This window comes from Tinamus guttatus, unplaced genomic scaffold (assembly GCF_059628265.1).
Source record: "Tinamus guttatus ecotype Peru unplaced genomic scaffold, ASM5962826v1 Tinamus_guttatus_pri_ptg000489l, whole genome shotgun sequence".
Taxonomy (NCBI): Eukaryota; Metazoa; Chordata; class Aves; order Tinamiformes; family Tinamidae; genus Tinamus; species Tinamus guttatus.
The window spans coordinates 580,205-602,863 of NW_028289023.1; the positions used below are offsets into that span (position 1 = coordinate 580,205).

The 22,659-nt window shown below is 44.5% G+C and overlaps 2 protein-coding genes across 10 annotated transcripts in view; one reads left to right on the top strand and one right to left on the bottom strand.

The window, feature by feature from the left end:
- MAGI2 (membrane associated guanylate kinase, WW and PDZ domain containing 2) overlaps positions 1-22,659 on the top strand; it is a 677,723-nt gene that overhangs the window by 457,197 nt on the left and 197,867 nt on the right. For all 9 annotated transcript variants that reach the window (XM_088533177.1, XM_088533170.1, XM_088533173.1 and 6 more), the window contains exon 6: positions 13,811-13,890. In XM_088533177.1, the coding sequence (XP_088389303.1) occupies positions 13,811-13,890 (80 nt within the window). The remainder of the gene's footprint in view (positions 1-13,810; positions 13,891-22,659) is intronic.
- Positions 1,305-4,769, bottom strand: LOC104570506 (T-cell activation Rho GTPase-activating protein-like). The gene is made up of 8 exons (XM_088533266.1): positions 4,629-4,769; positions 4,239-4,410; positions 3,881-4,056; positions 3,577-3,738; positions 3,168-3,277; positions 2,524-2,719; positions 2,146-2,263; positions 1,305-1,801 (listed from the first exon to the last, which is right to left on the bottom strand). Exons 1-8 carry the CDS (start codon positions 4,767-4,769, stop codon positions 1,305-1,307), a joined length of 1,572 nt encoding a protein of 523 aa, XP_088389392.1.

Genomic DNA, 22,659 nt, shown 5'->3' on the forward strand with positions numbered 1-22,659 from the left:
TCCTTTTTGTTGCTTGCTTGCTTGCTTGCTTGTTTGTTTGCTTTCTTTTTGGGTTGTATCCCTGCGTTTTGGGGTTTTTTTCTCCTTTTTTCTCTTTTCTTTGTGCCTTTTTTGTTTTTCTGACTTTCTTCTTCCCTTTCCACAATTCGTTTTCTTTCTTTCTTTTTTCCTCCTTATTCTTTCCTTTTTCTTATTTTCCACTTCTTTTGCATGTTCTGTACATTTTTCTTTCCCTTTTGCCTGTGATTTTCCTCCCTTACTTTTCTTTGAGATTCCTTTGCTTGCTTTCAGTTGCTTTGCTTTCCAATTTCTCCTGACCCTGGACCACTGGACTTCTCCCTCATCCCTTTCTCTCTTTATTTTGTCTTTTCTTCTGCCTTCCCTCTTTCTTCTTTCCCACCGTTCCTTTTCCTCTTTCTTTTCTTTCCTGTTACCTCTCCTTTGTTCTCCATTTCTGCTTTTTTCTTTCCTTTTGGTCTCCAGTGAGGTCCACGCTGAGATAATTCCACCAGCAAAACACAGCGCTTACTCTCCTTGCAGCTTTGAGGTCTTCTTGCCTCCTAGAAGCTTTCCTTTTCTTTCCAGGCAATGTGAGTGACTCTCACAGAGGACATGTACAGATAATGTAGCGGTGACTGCAGTTAGGATGTCACCTTACGCAGACAGAAAGCCCCAGTCCAAGACCTCTAGCTGCGTGGTTGCACGTGAGGAGAGAATGGAAGTGCATGTGCCAGACAGGCTGGGTGCTGCCTTTGTGCACAGCCTGCGCCTGCTGTTCCCACGGGACCGGAGAGGAAACGGTGTTGGCTCAGCCGGAGGGGTGGCTGCGCACAAAGTGGGATATTGCAGGGTGTGCAGCCCATGTTGCTTCCGCCGAGGCCGTGCTGGCTCCTCAGCACAGGGTCACCTGCCTGTGTTAAAGCAGAGCTCTGCTCTTTGCCCTGGGGCTTTAGCTCTCTACAAGCACCTGCTACCCACAGCTTTCCTCTCCTTTGCTCTTCATTCCTGCTTTTTTCTTTCCGCTTGGACTCCAGTGAGTTCAAAATGTTTCTATGTTGAGTTGTGTCCAATACCAAACCACAATGGATACGTTTTGTGGTGACAGTTGCAGTTTTTATTTCCTCCTGGCTCCTGCAAGCACCCCTGAAGCTCCTCCTCCTCCTCCTTTCACCTCAGCCTGCCCAGGTGCGTAAGCTGTTTGCCCGTCGCGATGCTCACAGCTTCCTCAGTGCATGGCCACGGCCTCCTGGGCTCTGGTGGCTCCTGGCCCAGCTGTGGCACACAAGAGCATGGCCGCTGGCTGCTCACATTGTTCTGGTGGCCCAGCAGGCGCCAGAGGGCACGGGGGCTGGCCGCAGGAATGTCTTGGAGGGGCGCTGGTAACCTGGCAAGGCGCTGTCCAGGGAGCGCGTGGAGGCTGCTCGGGGTGGAGAGCCCCGGGGGAGCTGCGCAGGCAGCGGGGCCGGCTGTTTCTCCAGGGCCTTCCCCAAGCACGGCCCGTGCTGCCCAACAGCAACGTTGTGAGCACTGCTGCTGCGCTCCTGGTGCCTTGTGCTGCCTTGCAGGCACTCCCGGGTGGACAGGGCTGGTGCTGAGAAGCTCCTCTCCATGGTGCTGCGCTGCATTTCCCCCGCAGGCAGCAGCAGCGGAGGGGCAGAGGCGCAGGCTGCAACGGCCCTGCTGCCGCTGGGGCTTCTGGCGCGGGGCTGGTGCCGCCTCTCGCAGGCTGCGGGTCCTTGTGCAGCTTCAGGCTCGGGGCTGCTGCTGCCCACAGCGTCTTCCTGAGCAGCCCCGGGGGATCCTGTGGGCAGAAAGAGCCCGTTAGCTACTTCTGAGTGGCTCTCTGCAGGCAAAAGGGGGCTTTGCTGTTGGGACCGGACAGTCCTGGCAGATGGCAAGCTGCAGCCTTAGCCCCTCTGGAGGTGAGGAGCAGTTCAGGAGACACAAGAGCCCCCCGAGGCCAACATCCTGCATGGACAGAGTGCAGTTCTAGCCCACGGTGAGCAATGCTGCAAAAAGCTGAGCTCCACCAGGCTTTAACATCAGGGGGGCCCTGTGTGGCATGAGCGTGGTCCTTCTCAACTTGTGGCAAGTGCTGCCAGACTAAAGCCCCGGCAGGAGCCATTGAACCCTCTGCACACAAACCTGCGGAGCTGCCTCTGTCCTCACAGGGCTCCTCAGCAGAGGAGCTGCCAGGGAAGGCCACGTCCTCCCCAAATATTGCTGCGTGGTTGTCAATGAGCACCTCCACCAGCACGGCCACCTGCACACACAAACCATGGGCGTCAGGCAAAGGGCTGCAAAGGCATCAGCGCTGTTTGCTGCTCCCCACTGCTGTTTCTGCTCCCAGAGCTGTAGCTCTGCAGCTGCAGTCAGAGCTCTGCCTGTCAGGTTGCAGGTTGCCAAGCGCAGGGGCACCCCCACGCTCCCAGGGGCTGCTGCTGCTTTTGCAGGGCCTGTGGCTTGTGTGGACCTGGCTCAGAGGGGCCCAACGCGAGAAGCTCCCTGGCGACTTCCACACACCTTGTTGTTCATCTCAACCTGCAGCTGCAGGGGCAGCGTGCTGTCCAGGCCTGGGCCCAGCATGCTGGGCCCGATGCAGATGGCCAGGTTTCTGGAGGTCATCTTGTTAGTTGATGCTCCCTGGCTGATGGTGTGGAGCGTGGCAAGCAAGGTGCGCAGCAAGAGGCGGTTTGCCTGGGGCAGGTCCTGAGCCACCCTGTGTGAACACAAACACAAGGCACCCTCATTTCAGGAGGCCGTGGCTGCTGCTGCTTACTGTGAGCAAGAAGTCTCAAGGAAGCTGCCCCAAATGATGGTGCATCCTCCACAGAGAGGCAGGCCCCTGCTTTTTGTGTCCCGTGGAGCAGCTGAGCAGCTGCTGAAATGCAAGGTCTGCAAGAGCAAGATCTTCACTAAAAGGCAGGCATCTCAGCACAGTGCCTGCTTCTCAGGACATGGCCAGCGTGAGGAAAGGAGAGCTTTTCAGGAGACATGCTGGCAGGCTTTGGGAAGGCCCAAGAACGCCTGGGACTGTGTTGTGTTCTCCCAGCACTAGCTTGCTGACAGCAACGATGATGGCTCTTTGCAGGAGCCTGCCCATTGCCAGAGGGGACCCTGAGCTCTCCCAGACACTCCAGAACGCTGTCACTGCCGACAGCACTTACTCTTTGAGCTCTGCAATCTGCTGCTCCTTGCTTGCCGTCTCCAGAGCGAGCATCCATCTATCATAGAGGGCCACGGACAGGAGCATGGAGGGGATATTCCGTAGGAAATCCTGCAAGGCCAAGATATGGAGATGAGGCTTTGGACATGAGCCCTGAGCCTAGAGGGAGCATCCATGGCACTTGGGCTCCCAGGAGGCAGCTTGCTTTGAGCTCCCTGCTCTCCAGGGTGAGCATGAGCACTGCACAAGCTGCTCGAATCCCTGCCCCGTTGGCGCAGGCTTGGCTGAGTGCAGGCACAGCCCTCGTTCCCATCAGCCTCCATAGCAGCCCAAAATGGCCGTCTTCCTCCCAGAGGAGGCAGCTGGGGAGGAGGAGGAGGAGGAATGAGCTGCAGGGCAGGAGAGGTCACCTTTAAGAGAGCAGCCAGGAGGTTCACTGGCTTGCTCTCCAACTCCACGTGGACTCCTGTGTTGAGGGCCTCCCTTAGCTCCCGCCGGTCCTTCTCGCTCGCCGCGATGCGGAAGACGCCCTCTGTGGCAGGTCCCTCTCTGTTCAGGATGGCCAGGAGATCCTGCCAGGAGAAGCCATCAGGGATTCACAAAGGGATGGGATCCTGGGATGCAGAAAGGCCGCCAGTGCTGGGAACTGAGCTTGGGCCTGGCCGCAGAGAAGCGCGCGTGGAGGCCAGGTCTCCAGTGGCCTGTTTGACGTACCTGAACTGGCTGGGGAAGGCTCCCCTCTTCCCCACAGAGCCGTTCCAGAGGCTGCCCAAAGAGCGCGCTCTGGAGGACAGGCTCTGGCTGCTCCGGGCTGTTCCCGCTGGCAGAGCTGCGTCTGCGGGAAAACGGCCACCGGAAAAACCTCCTCCTCCTCCGGGGAGGCCCGCGAGCTGCTGGCGAGAGGAAAGCAGGAGTGACTTCCAAAGCAGGGGCAGAGCTGTGTGCGAGCAGCGCCGAGAGCTGCCGCCTGCGGAGCAGAGCAGAGCAGAGCAGCGCGGGGCTCTGCGCGGGGCTCCGTGGGGAGCGCTAAGGGAGAGGGCAGCTGCTCCGCTGCTCTTCCCAGCCCACTCACCGGGCGCACGGCAGAGTCCGTCCTCAGGAGCCGCGGGGACCACAGCAGCTCCTTGTGCAGAACCAGCCTGCAAGAAACGGGCTCCGTTCACAGGGCCGCCCGCAGCAGCGAAGGCTGCAGGAGCCCCGCAGAGCCAGCCCTGCCGGCCACAGCCCCCGGGCTCTTTGCGGGGCTGGAGGGTGCTGAGAAGAAGCAGCCCCACACAAGGTGCCCAAACGTGGCCCAGGGCAGCCACTGGCTCTGCCTCTGGCTGGGGCAGCTTCTCCCAGGCTGCCCTACTGGGCAGCAGCCGCTGCCTCCAGCCCTTCAGCCCCTACCACCTCCCCTGGGAAACACAGATATCTCCTGGCAGCGCCCACAAGGGACAGGACAGTGGGAGCAGCCGCTCACCTCTGCCCTAAAGGAGGATTCCCTGCCCACAATCCCTATCTTGGTGCCATGCACCGTGGAGCCAGAGGCCCCAGACGAGGCCTGCGAGCTGGGAGCGGGGTCGGGAGAGCCCCGCGCGCCGCAGCAGATGATCTGCCCCATAGTGCTGCAAAGGGCCAGATGAGCACGCCGAGCAGCACCAGGAGCTGAGGAGGCCTCAAAAAACACCGGGACCACTGTCCCCCATGCGTAATAGTGCCACTCAGCTGGGAGCCCACGTCTCCCTGCTCTCTCACGCCGGCACAGCAACGCACTGGGGCACGGGCGGGCGCTGCAGGCAGAGGCCACCTCTGTGCCACTGACACACATTGTGATGCGCTGGCCGCTCTGTGATGTGCTGGGGAGCAGGGCACAGGGTGGCTGGAGGCAGGGGCAGCCTGCCTGCACGGCTGCAACGTGCCCTGCAGGTCCTGGCACAGCTAGACCAGCTTTGGAGTTGTCCAGGAGGAGCGCCTGTTCCCGGTGCAAAACCAGGGCCGAGACAGTGCCCCAGAATCCCAACTTTCACACGTACTCTGCACTCCGTCAGCTTAGAGGTCAGCCTCCTCTTCAGGTGTCTCAATGAAGCATGAACATGGGAAAGGAAAAGGAAAAGAGCCATTTGAACCTGGAAGATGAGTCCCTGATATCTTTATCATTAGGCATTCCAGAACACGTGTGCGTATTCATCAATGGAGCTATTGCCTGCAACAGGGCAGCTGCCTTAACAGTATTGGGAGTTGGTTGATGAGTATTGACAAAAATAGAAAGACATAACTTTGAAATAATAGAAGCATTGGCTACAAATGCCTTTTGAGTCAGGATGATTGTCACTTCAGTTTTCCAAGAAGAGATTTCGAGCTGACAATGATCTGAACCTGTGTTTTAATCCTGTGCTCTTTGGCAGGTTCACTGTTTGTCATGCTGTTACAGACTGCAAAACCCAGGAGCTCCACCCAACTTCAGGATTTTGGCCCTTAATTTGGTTCCTTAGTTTTTAGATTACATTTCCTTGCACATGAAATCCTTTTTCAGTAAGCAACTTGATGCTCTAAAACCTGGAAAATCACAGGTAAAGAAAGTGATGGCTCTTAGCTTCTGCTCTTCCTTCATCATCACTGTGAATTGCTCAGTAGTAAGGATCCTGAAAAAAATAAAAGCATCCACCTCTAAAAACAGTTAAACAGTGCTTTGCTTTGCACTAAAATAAAGGGCTACATTTTTGAGTGGTCCTTCATCTCTGCAGAAAGTAAAGTAGGATTTCACAGAATTCCACAGTGTTCTGTCTCCCTCACAGTAAAGAAGTTCTTCCTCATATGCAGATGAAACTTCCTGTGTTTCAAATTGTACCCATTACTCCTTTTGCCACTGGCCGCCACCGAAAAGAGTTTAGTCCCATCCTCCTTACATTCTCCCCTCAGTTTTGTTTATAAGATCCTCTCTCAATCTTCTCAATTCCAAACAGGGCCAACTTGCCTACTCTTTCCTCATAAGAGAGATGCTCCACTCCATCATCTTCGTTGCTCTACGCTGGGCCCTCTCTAGAAGTTCTGTGTCCCTCTTCACAGAACCACAGAATAGTTGAGGTTGGAAGGGACCTCTAGAGATCATCTAGTCCAACCCCCCTGCACACGCAGGGTCACCCAGAGCACGTGGCACAGGGCGGCATCCAGGCAGGTTTGGAAGATCTCCGGAGAAGGAGACTCCACAACCTCTCTGGGCAGCCCGTTCCAGGGCTCTGTCACCCTCACAGGAAAGAAGTTCTTCCTCACATGGAGATTAAACTTCCTGTGTTTTAATTTATACCCACTATCCTTTGTCCTGTTCCTGGCCACCACTTACCCCATCCTCTCTACATTCTCCCCTTAGGTATTGATTGATTATATTGATAAGATCCCCTCTCAGTCTTCTCTTCTCCAGGCTAAGTAGTTTGCTCTTATGAATCTTTCCTCATACAATAGATGCTCCAGTCCCGTAATCATCTTGATCGCTCAACGCTGGGCCCTCTCTAGAAGCTCCACGTCTCTCTTGTCCTGGGGAGCCCAGAACTGCACCCAATACCCCAGGTGCGGCCTCACCAGAACTGAGGAGAGGGGCAGGATCCCCTCCTTCGACCTGCTGGCAACACTGCTCCTGATCCAGGCCAGGATCCCTTTGGCCTTCTTGGCCACGAGGGCACACTGCTGACTCATGGTTAACTTGTCAGCCAGGACTCCCAAATCCCTTTCCGTGGAGCTGCTTTCCAGCAGGTCAACCCCTAATCTGTACTGCTGCCTGAGGTCTTTCCTGCCCAGGTGCAGGACCCTGCACTTGTCCTTGCTGAACCTCATGAGGTTCCTCTCTGCCCAACTCTCCGACCTGTCTACATCCGTCTGAATGGCAGCACAGCCCTCAGGAGTACCAGCCACTTCACTCAGTTTGGTATCATTCACAAACTTGCTGAGGGTGCACTCTGTCCCTTCAAACATCGTATGTTACAGATGGTCCTGTAAAGATTTTTTGTTCATTGTAATCTGTATGTATAAAATGCAGAATTGGCTCTGCCTCTCTCTCCAGCTCTCTCCACTTAAACGCTCTCCAGAAACAAAACTGAGAGGGTAAGAAGACCATAAACTGAGAACAATTCATCAAGCTGAGCTACAAGTAATCCTAATGAACAAGAACAATACATAGTCCATAAAAAGAGCTGTTTACACTGATTAAAAGGCCTTTTTTGCTTACTATACATTAACAGTTGTTTTGTTAGTGAGAAAAGTCTAGAATAGGCTTAAAACTTTTTAATACCTGTAAAAGAGATGATCATTTTGACTCATGATGATTTTTAGAAGAGTTTGGCCACATGACACGTAACAAACATTTTGCCAATACATTTCACAAATATTCAGTCTATTGCTAAGTTCATACTTACTTCCCTTCATGTATAGTCACCTTTAGACTTTGTCTTCTGCACATTTCTGAATCATCAGGGTCTTGTCTGTAATATTTGTGCCACGTTTATATGTTGCATTTAGTTGGGTTAGGCATAACAACAGTCATATCTCTTAGGCTCTTTGGACCTCAGCCTGACATACAGTAGGACAGGCGCCTTTGGTTATTTCTCCTGAAACCGGCTCTCTGCTTCCCGAAAAACTGATTTTGAACGGAGACATGGTGAAACTGGAAACAACTTGAGGGATGCTGAAATTTCCTCTCCTATCTTCCAGTGCTGTAGACATTCGTAATCTATGCTAGTGCTATATACTTCCTTGCTCTCAGTTACTGGTTTTGTCTATATTGATGTCCAAGTCAAATGGCCAGCTCAATTCTCATTGTGTTTCCTCAGTTTCTTATTTCTTGTCTTTGCCCAAAGCTCTCTGCTCTGCCCAACTCCTCTTCAGACACCTTTCTTCTGAAGTTTGTAGCAGTATTTGTCTGGGTTTGTCTGGTTTTTTTTGTTGTTGTTTGTTTTGTTTGTTTGTTTTTTGGTATTCAATGTACTAGAATAGACTAGAATAATGTACATCTTGCTTGCCATCTAGCATTGAGTATCTAGTACTAGTACGCAGTATCTAATAAGACTCCTGTGGTCAAGGGAGACAGGTAATTACCTTCAGAGGCTGATGCAACCTGTCCTAAGGGCAGAATTCAATTGCTTAAATGTTGATGCTTCTGCCAGTAAAGATGAGATAGGAGATCCCAGGGTACATCTACAGTAGCATGTAAGTTTAGATCATGAGTCCACTTGTGAAGCAATCTTCTGGTTGTCTCCATTCACCATGGAGGCCATTCACCATTCCATCTCAGAGTACATGAACTGGATTCCTTTCAAACGAGACTAAAAAGGAAGTTGATCTCCCAAATGCACTTAACAGACTTCAGCCCCTACCTGGGATTCATTCCATGGGACCAGATTGGATTTAAAATCATTTTAGATCTGTTCTAACCTAAAACATGTTCATATCTACATTAGCCATAATAGTAAACTGTAGAGTCTTGGTCAGCCCTTGGTGCTGATGACAAAACATCCACAGCCACTAGCTCTTTTCAGACAACATGTACTGCAAGCCTAAGAGTTGCTGAAGTGCATCATTACAGTACATCTTCTGACTGAAACTCAAATAAAAAGAAGTCCACCTTACAAGTTGGTGAGAATTCTATGTGATACAAACTAGTATGTAAATGAAGATAACCGGGTGATTGACCAGAAAAATGCCTTCCTGATCTCAGCCAAAGACTAATGTAGGTGCACTAATAGCCCAAGATATCTGCACAGACGTGGCAGATATGACGCAGAACCTATCAAAACCTCTCTCTCCCTCCTGGACTGGTAGCTGGAGGGCATTAGAGAACCCCTGTGGTACTAAGTGCACATGGTCAGGACCTCAGTCCCACTCTAAGATGGTAAAATAAATTATTCTCTATAGGTGCCATTCCTGAATACAGAAGATTCCTACACAGTTAGCTGCATGATTTCTAGGTGGCTGAAGTCACATGAGATAAAGCCCATTCTTTGTGAACAAAGGCTGTTTTCCAAAACTGATGTTATCCAAAATCCAATTTAGAAATAGTTCAACAGCCTGAGTCAAAGACAGTAACTTAAAAAGCAGAAATTGCCCAAGTCTAACAAGCTTTAGGCATTTATATATTCCTCAAAAAATCTTATATATGCATCCTCTTCCCCTGTGAATGCCTAGAGGCACCACCACTGTATTTGGGTTGAATGCATAAGTGTTTATCTGTTGCCCAGGGCCAACTGGGATTCACAGGCTAGACACCCCTGGACCTGTGTCCCTTAAGGACAGGGCACTCCAGGCTCTCCTAACACAGAGCGACAGTTCAGCACAAAGCAGCAGTCATAGGCACTTTCATTCAAATCATAGCCAGAGGAGGTGTCCTTTTGTATCTTTGCTGGATGTGCGCGAGAAGTTCGAGCTGCAGCCAACAAAGGATGAATTGCAAAATTGCCATTTTGATGCTCTGTTTCCTTCGACTGTCCCCCTACACATAAATTACTTGAAATCATTGTTGTGCTGTCTATGCATATTGACAAATCTAAGGCATGTGAAAAGGAGGGAGAAGAAAGCATTTAAAAGTCAGGTGGCCCACAGTGCACTTTATTTTTCATGTCTCATGCACTATCCTTTGCTCAAGCTGTTATATTGAAGACCATCTTGAATGTAATGTATTCACAATAAAAACCCAAACAAACCCATATGTGCCGTCCCCAAATGCCCCGAAGCAGCACACTGCTAAGTACCCATTTTGTAATGCCTTCCACAATAACATGCAAATTACACAATAACATGCAAATTACATACCTTGCAAGAGTTACAATTTAGAACAGGTTTGCCGTATTTTCAACAGACATTAAGGCTATTACTGCTCAAATGTTCAAAAACTTCAAACTTCAAAAATGTTTCTGGAGATTGTCTGAGGTCTCCGTAAGTACAAGAAACTTTACTTGTTAAAGTGGTTTAAACTGGCAAATTGCTAACACAAATCCGCCAAATAAAATCTTAAGGAAAATATCATACTGTCTAACAAATAACCATAAAAGCAAGGTAATGCACTGTTAAACGAAAAAGGCCACACTCGCAGCATATTTGGATTCCTGAAGGTGTTGATGAGTAGCTAGTTAGGTTTTCCAAAGGCTCTGGTTCCTCGGTGCAGTGGTGATAATGAGGAACAGGGACATCAGTGGTCTCAGAAGCAGAGCAAAGGGGCAACTGAGTCAGACTGTCCAGGAAGTATTCTGAACTTTGTTTCACTCTATTTAACCAGATTAAAATTGTGTTCATGTATGTTTAGAATTATCAATATTTAATACTGGAGGATACTGCTTATAGAATGCTGTTTCTGTGGGATGCAAATACTTGGTAAAGGTGATTTGGATTAACTATGCAGTGATTATTTTAGTAACTTTTGACTGCAATATTAAGCTCAGCTGCTTTACAGGGCAACTTTTATTTTGTGTTTTAGACATTATTTTGCCAATTTACAAAATGCTTACGGCGTACAGGCTCTTTTTATTTTGTATATCAGGTAATAAATTAGAATGAATTTCAAAAATGTTATACTATGCCAGTGCTGTACATGAATGGAGCAAAATAAAGTGGATCCTTCCTTGACTGCTTATAAGATTTCCAACTCAGGACCTTGCTCTTGATTTTAAGATGGAATTTAAGACGCATCCTCCACCTGCCCTGGGGTGCTCAGCAAGCCAGTGCCACCCCACTTTTGTTCTCCTCCCGTTCTCAGTCTGTCCTATGTGCACGAGGAATAAGCTGCATCTCCTTTCGTTTCCGTAGTGGCTAGCCCCAGTTCCAGGCCTTGCTGAAAGATAACTGGCACCGCATAGCATTAACTATAGCATAATCCATAGGAAGAGCAGCGCGTCTCCAAAACCTACAACCTGAAAGCTGTCACAGGAGGAGGTTGGGGGAGCATCCTGTCAGCTATACCTCAGAGCAGACGTACACATGCATACCAACCTACAACGCTCTAGGTAGAGCAGCCTGTTTCCCTCATTTCCCAACAGCAAGGCAAGGGTAATCACGTCTGTCATCGTGGGAGTGTTTGTGTGTTGTGCACCTGGTTGCTAAGACAATGCCAAGAACGAGTACTAGATAGTACGGGGAGGCTCACAGTAATATAGAAAAGTTGGAAGACAGGTGGGGTTGTTTCTGCTTTCTTTTAAATAGGGTTAGTCTTCTCAGCAGGAAAAGGATTTCTATAACCTGTGCTGATGCACTTGCCTAGAAGAATTTCAAGACCCACTGCAAGAGCTGCCATAGCTGTTTAATGCACATGGTAAAGTAGGGAGGCAGGGCAAAGGAGAAGGATCAGAAGGATGTGGATGGGTTTCAAATGATACTTTGCTTCATCATTTATCTGTTATAGATAAAAGTTCTTGTGGAAGAATCTTGTTTTTTTGAAGTAGCTAAATATGTTTAAGGGTGGTAACTAACCAGAGGAATAAAAGAAGAGGAAAGCAGGTGGTGTAAGAGTGGATTGACATGAGATAGTGGCTTTACTGTCTTCGCTCTCTGACATTTTGCTGCAGATTGAAGGAAAAGCTTTTGACTTTTTTTTTAATAGTTTTGTCTAAACAATGGCCATGGTGCACAAAATTAGAAGACATCAGTCCTACTGCCTTCATGAAAGCCATGCTTATGCTGAAGGGAAGCGTTGCTGTTGCTTGATGTTTCTCTTGATTTGAACGAGAGCCTTCAAGGACACAATCCAACTAATACACATTTTGAAAGTTGTACTGAATTGGGCTGATTTTCAGCTTGTTGCCTACCTCTATAGAGGCCTGCAAATTCATTCCAGGCCTATTTTAGAAATGCAGCTAAAGAGGACTTGTGAATTGGTCAGTTCTGCTGCTGCATGGACCAGCTAGACTGCAGTGGATAGGGCTCCTGCTACAGGCTGTGCCACTGGCTTTGCCTCTGCTCAGGCACTTCATGAGTCTGTGTCTCAGTTTCCCCATCTATAAAGCAGGGCTCCTCATGTGCTGCGAAAGCACCCGAGCACCTCAGGAGAGGCCGAGCAGGAGCCCACGCTGAGCTCCATCCTGCTGCAATGACACCGGTGCCAGCATCTCCGGCAGTTAATTTAAAGCTAGCTCAAGTATGTCTGCACAAGCTGCAGTTAAGCTGTGACTGCAGTATAAAAATACACCCTACAGGAGACCACAGGCAGCAAAATCTTCACAGAAAGCATCTTAGTTACATTTGCAATCAAGCACAGGCTTAAGGCATCGTTTCAAATTTACCTTACCTTTAGCTTATCATTTTTCATGCTCTGCAAATACATCCACCCTCTTAAAGTAGGTGAGGGTTTAATTTATCCCTTCCACCTGTCATGAATGGTGTTTCAGAGTAGAATGTGCTTAAAATGGGAATTTAAATAGAATTTAAAATTCCCATTTTAGTTGCCACTTTATACCTAACTCGTATCTGCCTTTTTCTGCCCAAAGTATGTGTGAAAGAATCTTTTGGGGTTGTGAGAATAATGATGGGAAATAGTTAGTATCACTCACATTTCATAGAGGAGAAATCAAGGCAGAGAGGAATTAGCTTCCAAGGACTAAAGAGGGAATCAAGACAGGAGAAGGCCCTGCCTTTGTGAACTTCATGCCTGTTTTCATTTACCTCATACTACTGTTTATAACAGAGTTCTTAATCACACTTTGAAATGACACATCAAATTACTAATAATCTAAATAATTCAATACTGTATAAATTGCATGGAATGAGTGTTCTCTTAGGATATAGCAGATAAATAAAACATGGGCTAGAATGGGCTGTGAATGATGGTAGTGTAAGAAGAGCATCTCAAAAATAAAGGAGTAAGGATCGCAGCCTTTGCCACTGTATAGTCTTCTTCTTTTAACATGTCTCTAAAAACTGCTCCAAATTCAAAAGCTTATGAGAAAGGTAAACATTGAAAAAGTCTCCTTGTAAGTCTCATTAGCTGTTCTGAGTACCAATTCATTCGGCAAAATATTCTCGTAGAAAGCAGTTCTGTGCTAGTTCAAGGCTATTTCGTGGATGATTCCTCAAAGATCTATTCTGAATATAGAAAGACACCACATGATTCGTCCAGCCTGTGCAATATCTATTTTATCTTGATAGAAGAATTTTACACGGAATAGATAAAGGTTTGTTAAACAAAGTATCATTAATCACTCTGTCCGGAAATGTAGACTTTGCAGGCGCATGCTGTAATTTGCATCACTTCGTAATGCCTTGCCAGTGCTGCTGGTAAGAAATAACAAACCTGCATTTATGAAAAGGACAGATTTAAGATGAAAATAATTCTCTCTGAAAACTGTGAGAATGGTACAGAATCCTGTCGCCTGCACTCGTTCAACGGGAGAACACTGTATTTGTAATAAATTCCTTTTGCTCTGGATGAGTTCTGCATTTTCAATGAGGTTAACTTGGCAACATTCTAGTTGATTTTAATAAAAATAGCTGCTTTGAGGACAGGGAGCTGAGGTTGCCAAATTTACAGCTGCCTTGCACAATTACTCTTACACCTCCTTCAGGGCTACTTAGAACCAGTAAGCAAATTAAGTGTATCGATTGCAATTTTGTTGGACTAACCCTTTTTTCTTAAGGAATAAACTTGATTCCTTTCAGTATGTGTCTGCTCAGAGTGATCTCTTTTCTTTTCAGCCATAACACAAAGACAACATCATGGCTGGATCCACGACTTGCGAAAAAGGCTAAACCTCCAGAAGAGTGCAAAGAAAATGGTAGGTTATTAAGTTTCCGTTGCTGCTCAGAGGGGATTTGCCTTTGTGTGCGTGTGCGTGTGCGTGTGTGTCTCAATTCTTGCAGAAATACGGCTTTCGGGGAATGATGAAAGGTGTTTAATTGCTGCTTTGGTTAGAAGCCATAAGTGATACCAGTTCTCAGTGTGCCATGTGTTTCTGCTTTTTATTCTGCTTTCCGATGCTATCCAAAGCTGAGGATCACAAGTGCGTTTTCTGCCTGTTGTGTTTGTGACTCCTGGACTGACCCTCTCCCTCGTCTCCTACAGAGAACTTTGGTCTGCAGAGCAGAATCCCTTTGCAGATTCAGAGCTTTTAATCTACAGGCGATTCAAAGCATAAGGGAAACTAGCAGCACCGTGGGAATATGAATATTGTTTGATTTGTATTTAAAGGTACAGTGCTATGCGATTTAGTCACCAATTTAAACGAAACAGCATCTGATAAACAGGGTGTGGGGGAGCAAATAGATCAGTGTGTGCCAGAGTTCAGGAGCAGAGCTGGGGGGGTGGTTATTTCATTGATAATTGTTTAAAAACTGAAAATGTAAATAGTGATGGAGATGCATAAGGCTATTGCAGTTGCTATGCAGGAGAGATGAGTGAATATAGATCTCATCAAACTGTCTTATATGCACTCATTATGATTTTCGTATTTTTTCTAGTGAAGTTCCAGTAATCAAAATCATTTTGTAAAATCACATCAGAGATGGATTGCATAATACCTTTTTTTTTATGGAGGTTTATTTAATTGTTTTGTAGTTCAGTGTTAGTTCAGTTAGCCAGTAATGATTTAATTTAAGGAATTAATGATTTATAAAGATGATTGCTATGTGTTTTATTGTTGTGTGATATGGGGTATTAAGCACATGCATGAATTAATGCAAAGCATTTTAAAATATTTTAAATGTATAAATAGGTTCCATGCAGTGCTTCTGATTTATTTTAAAATTTCCAAAATGCATGAAATAATTGGTTAACGTAAATATTATTAACAGAAAGGCAGCTCAGTGCCATTGTAGGCTGATAAAGAGGTCACTGAGGAGTTTCTAGGTATATAAACCTACAGTTGAATTAGTGGTTTGGTATTGAACATTTCTGTTTTTTGTGAACAGCTTCATTTTTTAAAAGCTTCTGTGTTCCAAAAATCCCTTCCTTATTTCAGCAGTAATTCTGATGTTCTCTGCTGACATCAGAAAATTCGTGTCTAAATGATTTTGTGATGTTTATTCCAGCACTGACGACACCAGCTCCCAGAGTAAATTTTCCAGGGAACACAACAGAAGTATTCCTGACACAAAGCAAGGGCACGCAAGTTTTGTGTTAGAAATCTCTCATGTTACTTACATGGAGCTGTGTCTTTGCTTGCTCCCTAAGGAATGCTAGTGAAAAAAAGCAAAGGAAAAAATTCCCCAGTATCTGTGGGGCACAGCACATGAAGTTAATGATGTGGGTCACTTATTTTTTTCCTTAGCAGTTGTATACTGAGATCACAGCAAATATTGAAATGTTTTTTAAAATATAGAAAAAACTTGCATAATTTAGAATGAAGATGATTGTGTTAGAAAAGTAGTATTATCTTGCCGTTATTCAACTCGTGGATTATTGAATGACTATACTATGCTAGATCATATTGTTCTTTTTAAGAGTTGCTTAGCTCGTTAATGCAAAGCACTTGAAGTGAAGCATAAAAGACTCTAGGGAGAGATCTTTTATTCTTAAAAAGATTGTTGTTGTAGCACTCTGTTTTTCCTAAGGTTCTTCAAAAAATTCTTTTTTTTCTTTTAAAAATTCAGTATATGTAAAGACTCTTCAAATGGCTAATTAGCCTAAAAATATCACTGCAGAAACCTATTGTGGTCCAGCACTAAGGAGGTTGTTATAAAGCACACAGATTTGGAATTTTCTTTTAGATTTAATGTATCATATAAACTTCACACCCATTTAATCTGTGCCTTGGTGGATGTTTTTTACATCAGATTTTTTTTTGCTATCTTTATGATTTATTATGGCACTTTTCTTCCTCGGAGATAAAACAAAAATTAGCAAGTCATCAGTACTCAGGTAGGAGATGGTGCTTACCTTGCTTCTTTATTGCTATACACGGTGCTTTTTTAAACATTCATTTTCTAACATTTGAAATGTTTACGGGCTCAGTGAGATGCGTTCTGATGCCCGCAGCACCTCTCGGGTCCCGTGAGCGGTGTTTCGTTTCGATCGCTGAGCCCGCGCGCTCTCCGCGCGGTGCAGGTGCTGCCAGCCCTCCTTCCCTGCCGCCGGCAGAGCCGGCACCAGCAGCGCTCCCGGCAGGGCTCCCGGCAGCGCCGGGCTCGGAGCGGCAGCGTCGGGGCCTTCTGGGCTGGCAGTCTTGAGGGCCCCCTCTGCTGCAGGCATTTCTGCTCTTTCAGCTCTCCAGTGCTCCTTTGCCAAACACTAATTCTCCATTTTCCTTGGTTTCTGTATCTGCAAATCCCAGTGCTTGCTCATTTCTCTTTATAAAATCTGGAACCAGCCTTCCAGCACATCCCTTCTCTTGGTACAAATCTTCACATGTGTCTTCTGACAAGCTCTACCACGTGAAGCATCCTTTGCACCATGCTGTGGGCGCTTTTTCTTTTCCTTTATCACAACCCCCTCCAAGCCCCATTTGCAGGTTAGGAGGTTTTAAGGACTGACTTTTATTTCTGTCTCTGTCATGGACCTGCTGTGTGACTTTCGACAAATTACTTTGACTCTCTGTCTGTCAGATCTACTTAGGCAGTAGTTCTTTGAAGAAAGAACTGTCTTACTCTCTGTTTGTATGGTGCTTATCTTGGTTTCATAATCGTAATGTGCAGAAATAGTTGTCAATTCTTCAATAAGAGCTAGATTTCTATATATATATTTCAAGAAAATCTTGACTTTATTAAAAATACTTTGTTTTTCTCTTCTAAAAATATGAATAAAACATATGGGTTACTCTGAATTGGAATACATCTTTTAAATGGTTCATAAAAATTTAGTTTTCACTTAAAAAATGCTTAACCAGTTTTTACCTATAGAGCAATGTCCTGTAGGAATTGTAGCTCTGCCCCCTCTCTGTGAGAAGACTTCCCTGACCAGACTCATAGGGTTTGTGTGGTTACAAGTGAGTGATCTGCTAACGGAGCCTCCAAGTATGGAAAAAGAATTACGAATCACATAAGGCAATAGAAAAATGTAGTTTAATATTGAAAAAGCAGTTCAGTCTAAATGACATTAAATATCTCAGTTTTGACAGAATTTCTTTTTTGCTTTAAAAAAAAAAGTAGTAATGAAATTTTTCAATTTCTTGAATTCATTTTGGGAGAATTTCCGTTCTGGGGAAAAGTAAACAATTACTTCTTTTTCCAAGCTTAGTATTAAAAAGCAATTGAAATGTTGAAATTTCCTGGGATCAGAAAGGTGAAATTTCACTTACCTCATTACTAATCCATCCTAAACAGCAGTTCCCCATCACTAGTCTCAGCATTCTTAACTTTCCTTTCCTTTTCCGTGTCAATCTCATTTTTCCTATAGCTTGGTTTTCACATAGGAATATGCTCAAAAACGTTAATAAATCTTTGATTTATCCATCTTTGCATCCTCTATACCCACCAACTTGATTGACAAATACAGGTGTCTACCCAAGGTGAGATATATTGCCTTTAGACTTGCTTGGTCACGTGTACCACCTCCAGTTTCACGGTAAGGAGGGCACAGCTGTCAGGCTCACCTGTGAGCACCCGCACATAGACTGCCACGTGTAGTAACAAATGGGGAATTGATCACTGTTTTCCTCGTTCCTGTTGTCATAGATGGTGTCTTTGGGTGACTCGCTGGCGAGTACAGCTTCAGCGCTCATCTTCAAGCCGGTGACACACATCTATCCCTTTCCTCTTCATCTTCGTCTCCTAGATGAACCCTTTATTTCATGCTGTGTCTGACATCTCCCAATGAACCATCCATAGTCTTCCATGTTTCCCTAATTCCCTTTCATTGTTAGCAATGTTTTGAACCTCCATATACCTTTGGCCTGTCAATTCAGGGCATTTATGATTTCTCTCTTTTCTATTTCATCTAGGCAGCAGAGTTCTGTCTCAGCCCTTTGCATGGTGCTGCATGGTTCTCATGAATTCATGATTTCCTTCGCTTTTGTTTTTTCAAACTGCTGTCATCATCTTGAGCCATCCCCTCTCTGGACATCTCAATTTCTTTGAAAAAAATGAAAGTTGTAGATTTTTTGCTATAATTGATTTTTTAAATATATATATTTAGAAATAAATCAACTTACGAGCAAAGCTCAGAACACAAATGTTAAATTCAGAATCATAAGGGTCATTACAGATTGGGTTATCTGCAATCTCAAGGATAAAAGTATCTTGGGAAAGCAGTAATCTTTCACAGCAGTCAATAGGCCCAATTTTCCTTATTATATGCTTAAGCTTTATGTAGTATATTTTTAGCTGGACATGTCTTCTGTGAGACACAGGAGCACCCTTATTCATTTCATGTTCAATTTGGAAATCTATATTAAATGGTTCTGGTCTTATGAGTACATTAGCATTTGAGCTTATTTTAATGTTGGAAAATGAGTCTTTATTAAAACTTCACAGCTAACATAAATGGCCTGTTCACATTCTTGGTGTAAGCTACTGCTTCACCATTGTTTTTGCAATGCCCGTTTTAATGTTAGAAACGATTGAAGTTCAGCAGCAGGTCTGCAGTCGGGTTCTGCTTCCAGGAGCTCCTCCGTCTCCTCCAATCGTGTAACTAACTCTGGTAGAAAGCAGTAAGTCCCAGTAAGTTTATGCAGACAGATACGCATTTCCACAAATAAAAACAGGAATCCAAAACAATAATTTTCTTGAACATCACCAGTCTTCATTAAAAGCAATTAGTTTTCAACAGTACCATTAAGATATCTGACAGTTGGCACAAAAGAAATAAAATCTATGACTGTCTTTCTAGTATTACTTAGATTTTGAATTTCTTGTCAAGAGTTCCAAACCAATTAATGAATTGTGTCATTAATCTTTTTTAACTTCAAAATGAATAAATCCTATACAAAAGGATCCTGGAAATTTATGTTGTAATATTACTGTATCATAAAATGCATTGAATCTGCTGCACTGCTTTAAAATACAAAATTGACAAAATCTTGATTTAAAATTCATTGTTTTCATATGTGCTATCATATCCTTCCCTTCTCTTTTTCAGAAGACTATTTTTATGGAGTAAAATAAATAATGAAATTAAAGAATAAATATTTGACATTAACAGTAATTTGCATGCTTCCTATTTCATGTTGAGCATTTTAATAATCTCACTTTCTGTATTTGGAACTGTTTTATTAAGAAAGTGTTTTCCTTTTCATGTGTAAGGATTGTGTAAGGAAGCATGTAAAGCCAGAATAATAGATGGTCCCCAAACTAGACTGCTTAATTTCCTGTTTTAATTCATACTGAGTATCTATGAAATATTTTTATTTGTGACACAGACCGACTTATCATTTTTTTCAGCACTTTTAACCATACTTCTCTTTATATCTCATCTACAATGTATTTTCAATCATTTCTATGAAGTCTGAACTCTAAAATATTTATCTGTATACCCCTGCTTCCCTATAGTGAGTGCAGTCTGCTCTGTAGCTAAAAGTACACATAAGCTCATTCAAAATTGCAGCTTAAAGTAAATCAAAGGATCAGAAATAATTTGTCATGGTTTATCTGATTCTTCACTATTCTGTACTAAAACAAGTTGTCTCTTCTCACTTTTTTTAGAGATGCATCTGGGCATACAGGCCTGGCGTACTGGTTTTATGGGTAAACCCTAACTAACTCGTTGAACTCTTGAATTCTCACTGGAAAGCATGTAGTGAGCTTTTATGCTGTATGGGTGGTGTTTATGTGTGGCAGTGCCCACTAGGGCAGTTTGTAGTAAACAACTACTATACTGAGGATCAGAGAATCAGAGAATCCCAGAATGGTTGGGGTTGGAAGGGACCTCTAGAGATCACCTAGTCCAACCTCCCTGCTCCAGCAGGGACACCCAGAGCACCCAGGCATGTTTTGGCTCAAGTAACAGTAGCCTTAAGTATGAAATTGAATCTTTCTGCAGCATATGGCAAAAAAGGTTGTTGACTCTTTTTGACTGAACAGGCTGATTCTGTCTTACACTGATCCTTCCATACTTTTTTGTAAGTATTCCTTGGATAAATCTTCCTTTTAAACTAACTTCTGTGAGGCAGCAGCCTCCTGGTTGGAGGGAGCCCAAAGGAGGAAGAGAGCCGCGAGCTGGATGGAGCAGTGGGTACCCTGGGCAGAGGTATCTATGGGCAGAGGAGGACATGAAATGAGGAGGAAGTGCTCTACCCTGTTGAGTGGACAGAGTATTCCCAGGCCATCTTGCAACTCCAAATCAAGCCCTTGTTTCTGTGGAATGAATGAATCCCAGTATGAACTGGGAGAGAAGGCTATCTTTTGTTCTTTGTTTAAGTAGCTGTGTGACCCTGAACACTGTGTCTCTTAAGTGGAATTCTGCTCATTACTTCTCATGTTTTTTTTCTCTCTGTGCCTTGTAAAAGGCTGCTTTTTTTCGGTTGATTCTGCAAACTTTCGTGCGAACCCTCTGGTACTTCCCATCAGAAAACCCGAGCAGCTGAGCTAAGGGCCTAGGATATGATCCCACATCCTTAGCACACTACTTAGTTTTAGAGTTTGGTCTATGAGACTCTTTGCAGGGGACCATCTCTTTCTCTGAGTGGACATGATGCAAACTCCATCACAAAAAAATGAATGATTATATGGTGTCCAAGAAAGGACCATAGCTTGTGTTAATTGGCTTGAGTAGGGCAGACACAGCTCACGATATAACCGTCCCTGCTGCAGGAGCAATTGTGGGGCGTCTTCCCCTTCACAGCTGCTGGTTTGCACAAAGCATGTAAGAATTTATTTATCTTTACATTATTGTCTCAGCTAAATTTAGTTAAAAAACATCAATAGATTCAGTCTTACGAGGGAAAGCATGAACAGAAACTATGAATCCATAAAGTTCATTTCTCCAGGGGACCAAAGTAAAAAGAGATACCAACTTCAGAAAAATAGTTTTTACTTGATCAATAAGAACTCCTAAAAATGAACAAGTCATGATTGATATCTAATGATAAGTGCTAGTTACATTATATGTTAAATGGTGCCATTTGCTCCACTATAGTCAAGGGTCAACGAGTATTACTATTTTAATGCCTATTTCCAGGGAACTGTGGTAGTTATTGGTAGTATGTTAAGGAGACCTTTTTTTTTTTTAACATTTTGTACCAGCATAGCTTTTTTTTTTTTCTTCAAACACTGCAATGTTGCTGACTATTAAATAGGTTACAGTATAAAATAGTGCCATTATAAAATGGAAGATATGACTTAGGACTATTGAAAGAGATCTCCACTCAATTTATTAGCAGTTTGTTTATGTGTTTTTTTCTGGCAAACTATCTTGGAAAATGTTAGCATTCATGTCAATTTATGATGTATGACTAAGATACAAACATCAAGATTCCTAAATAAAGGCCACAGAGGTGTCTGTTCAGTTAGTAGTCTGTGGAAGTTGTGCAATTCTCATAAAGTGGTATTATGTCCTGCATGGTGTCATATTTTATTTTTGCCATTGGCTACAGAAGTTAAAAACCATCTACCACATTAAAAGAACTTTTTCTCCATTCGCCTGTCTCATTAGAAATTTTACAAGTATTTATTGTTCATTTAACTCTTCTTCATTGAAGCCATTTGAAAATTGAAGTCTAAATGCTAGCTAATATTTTCCATGATAAAAAAGAAATGTCATGTATTCCACATGAACATACTAAGTGCTTGCAAATGGGACAGGAAGCAGAGAGCACAGTCGTGATGGATGAGAAATGACCGAGGAGATCCTGTCTCCATGAAAGGGAAAGCGAGGACTTTCCCATCATAGATGATGTGGGCACCTACAAGCTACTTGCTGCAACATCTCGTCTGTGCTGACCAGATCCCAGAAACAGAGTCTAGATCCCCTGGAAGGAATATGTTTGTGTGTCAAATATAGAATGATGAGCCAAGTAGAGAATGATGAGCCAGGAAGGCTGAACCCTGGGAAGGGAGACAGCTAAAGACAGAAAAGAGGAAATGTGAATCACAAGATTGCATCTAAAACCCTGATCATCTCCAGCATTTAGTGAAATATTCAAGGCTCCGAAGAACTGTCTATCTATTTAGTAGTCAGAGCCTGTCATCCTCTGCACCCAGTCTTGTAGATGGGACTGATACTGGTTTCTCAAAAAAATACATGTTGATCTTTTATTTTAAAACACAATAATTTTTTGCATTGTCTTTGCCTTTGCTCTGCAGGACAGAGGCTATTCAATAAGCTGGAAAATACATTCTGTAGCTTCCTCTGCCTAATGGGATGTAGTACATAATGACACATTAATCAATCCAGAGAGAATGTATGAGAGCAACACAGCCTTGTCCCTAGACGTTTAAAACCATCTCCCCTGCGATGGTTTGAGTTGGTTGCGATGGTTGAGTGCCAAGGACTGTTTCCTTCTGCAAGGGCAAGTAGGCAGTGCTTAGCGAGGTCAGCTGAGGGTGCCAGGCACACAGGAGTGATTTTGCTGCAGACTTTTGTTGCAGTCTGTAAACAGTTTTCAGTGCAGTCATCAAACCCCTTCCTATTCTAGGCCTGAGTCACTTGTGAGTAGGGATTGCCCATCACGTACTCT

Coding starts and splice junctions, on each gene's coding strand:
- LOC104570506 (XM_088533266.1), bottom strand. CDS start 4,769: ATGGGGCAGATCATCTGCTGCGGCGCGCGGGGCTCTCCCGACCCCGCT. Junction 3,739..3,880: donor GCCTTCCCCAGCCAGTTCAG/GTACGTCAAACA, acceptor TTCTCCTGGCAG/GATCTCCTGGCCATCCTGAA. Junction 3,278..3,576: donor TCCTGGCTGCTCTCTTAAAG/GTGACCTCTCCT, acceptor TTGGCCTTGCAG/GATTTCCTACGGAATATCCC.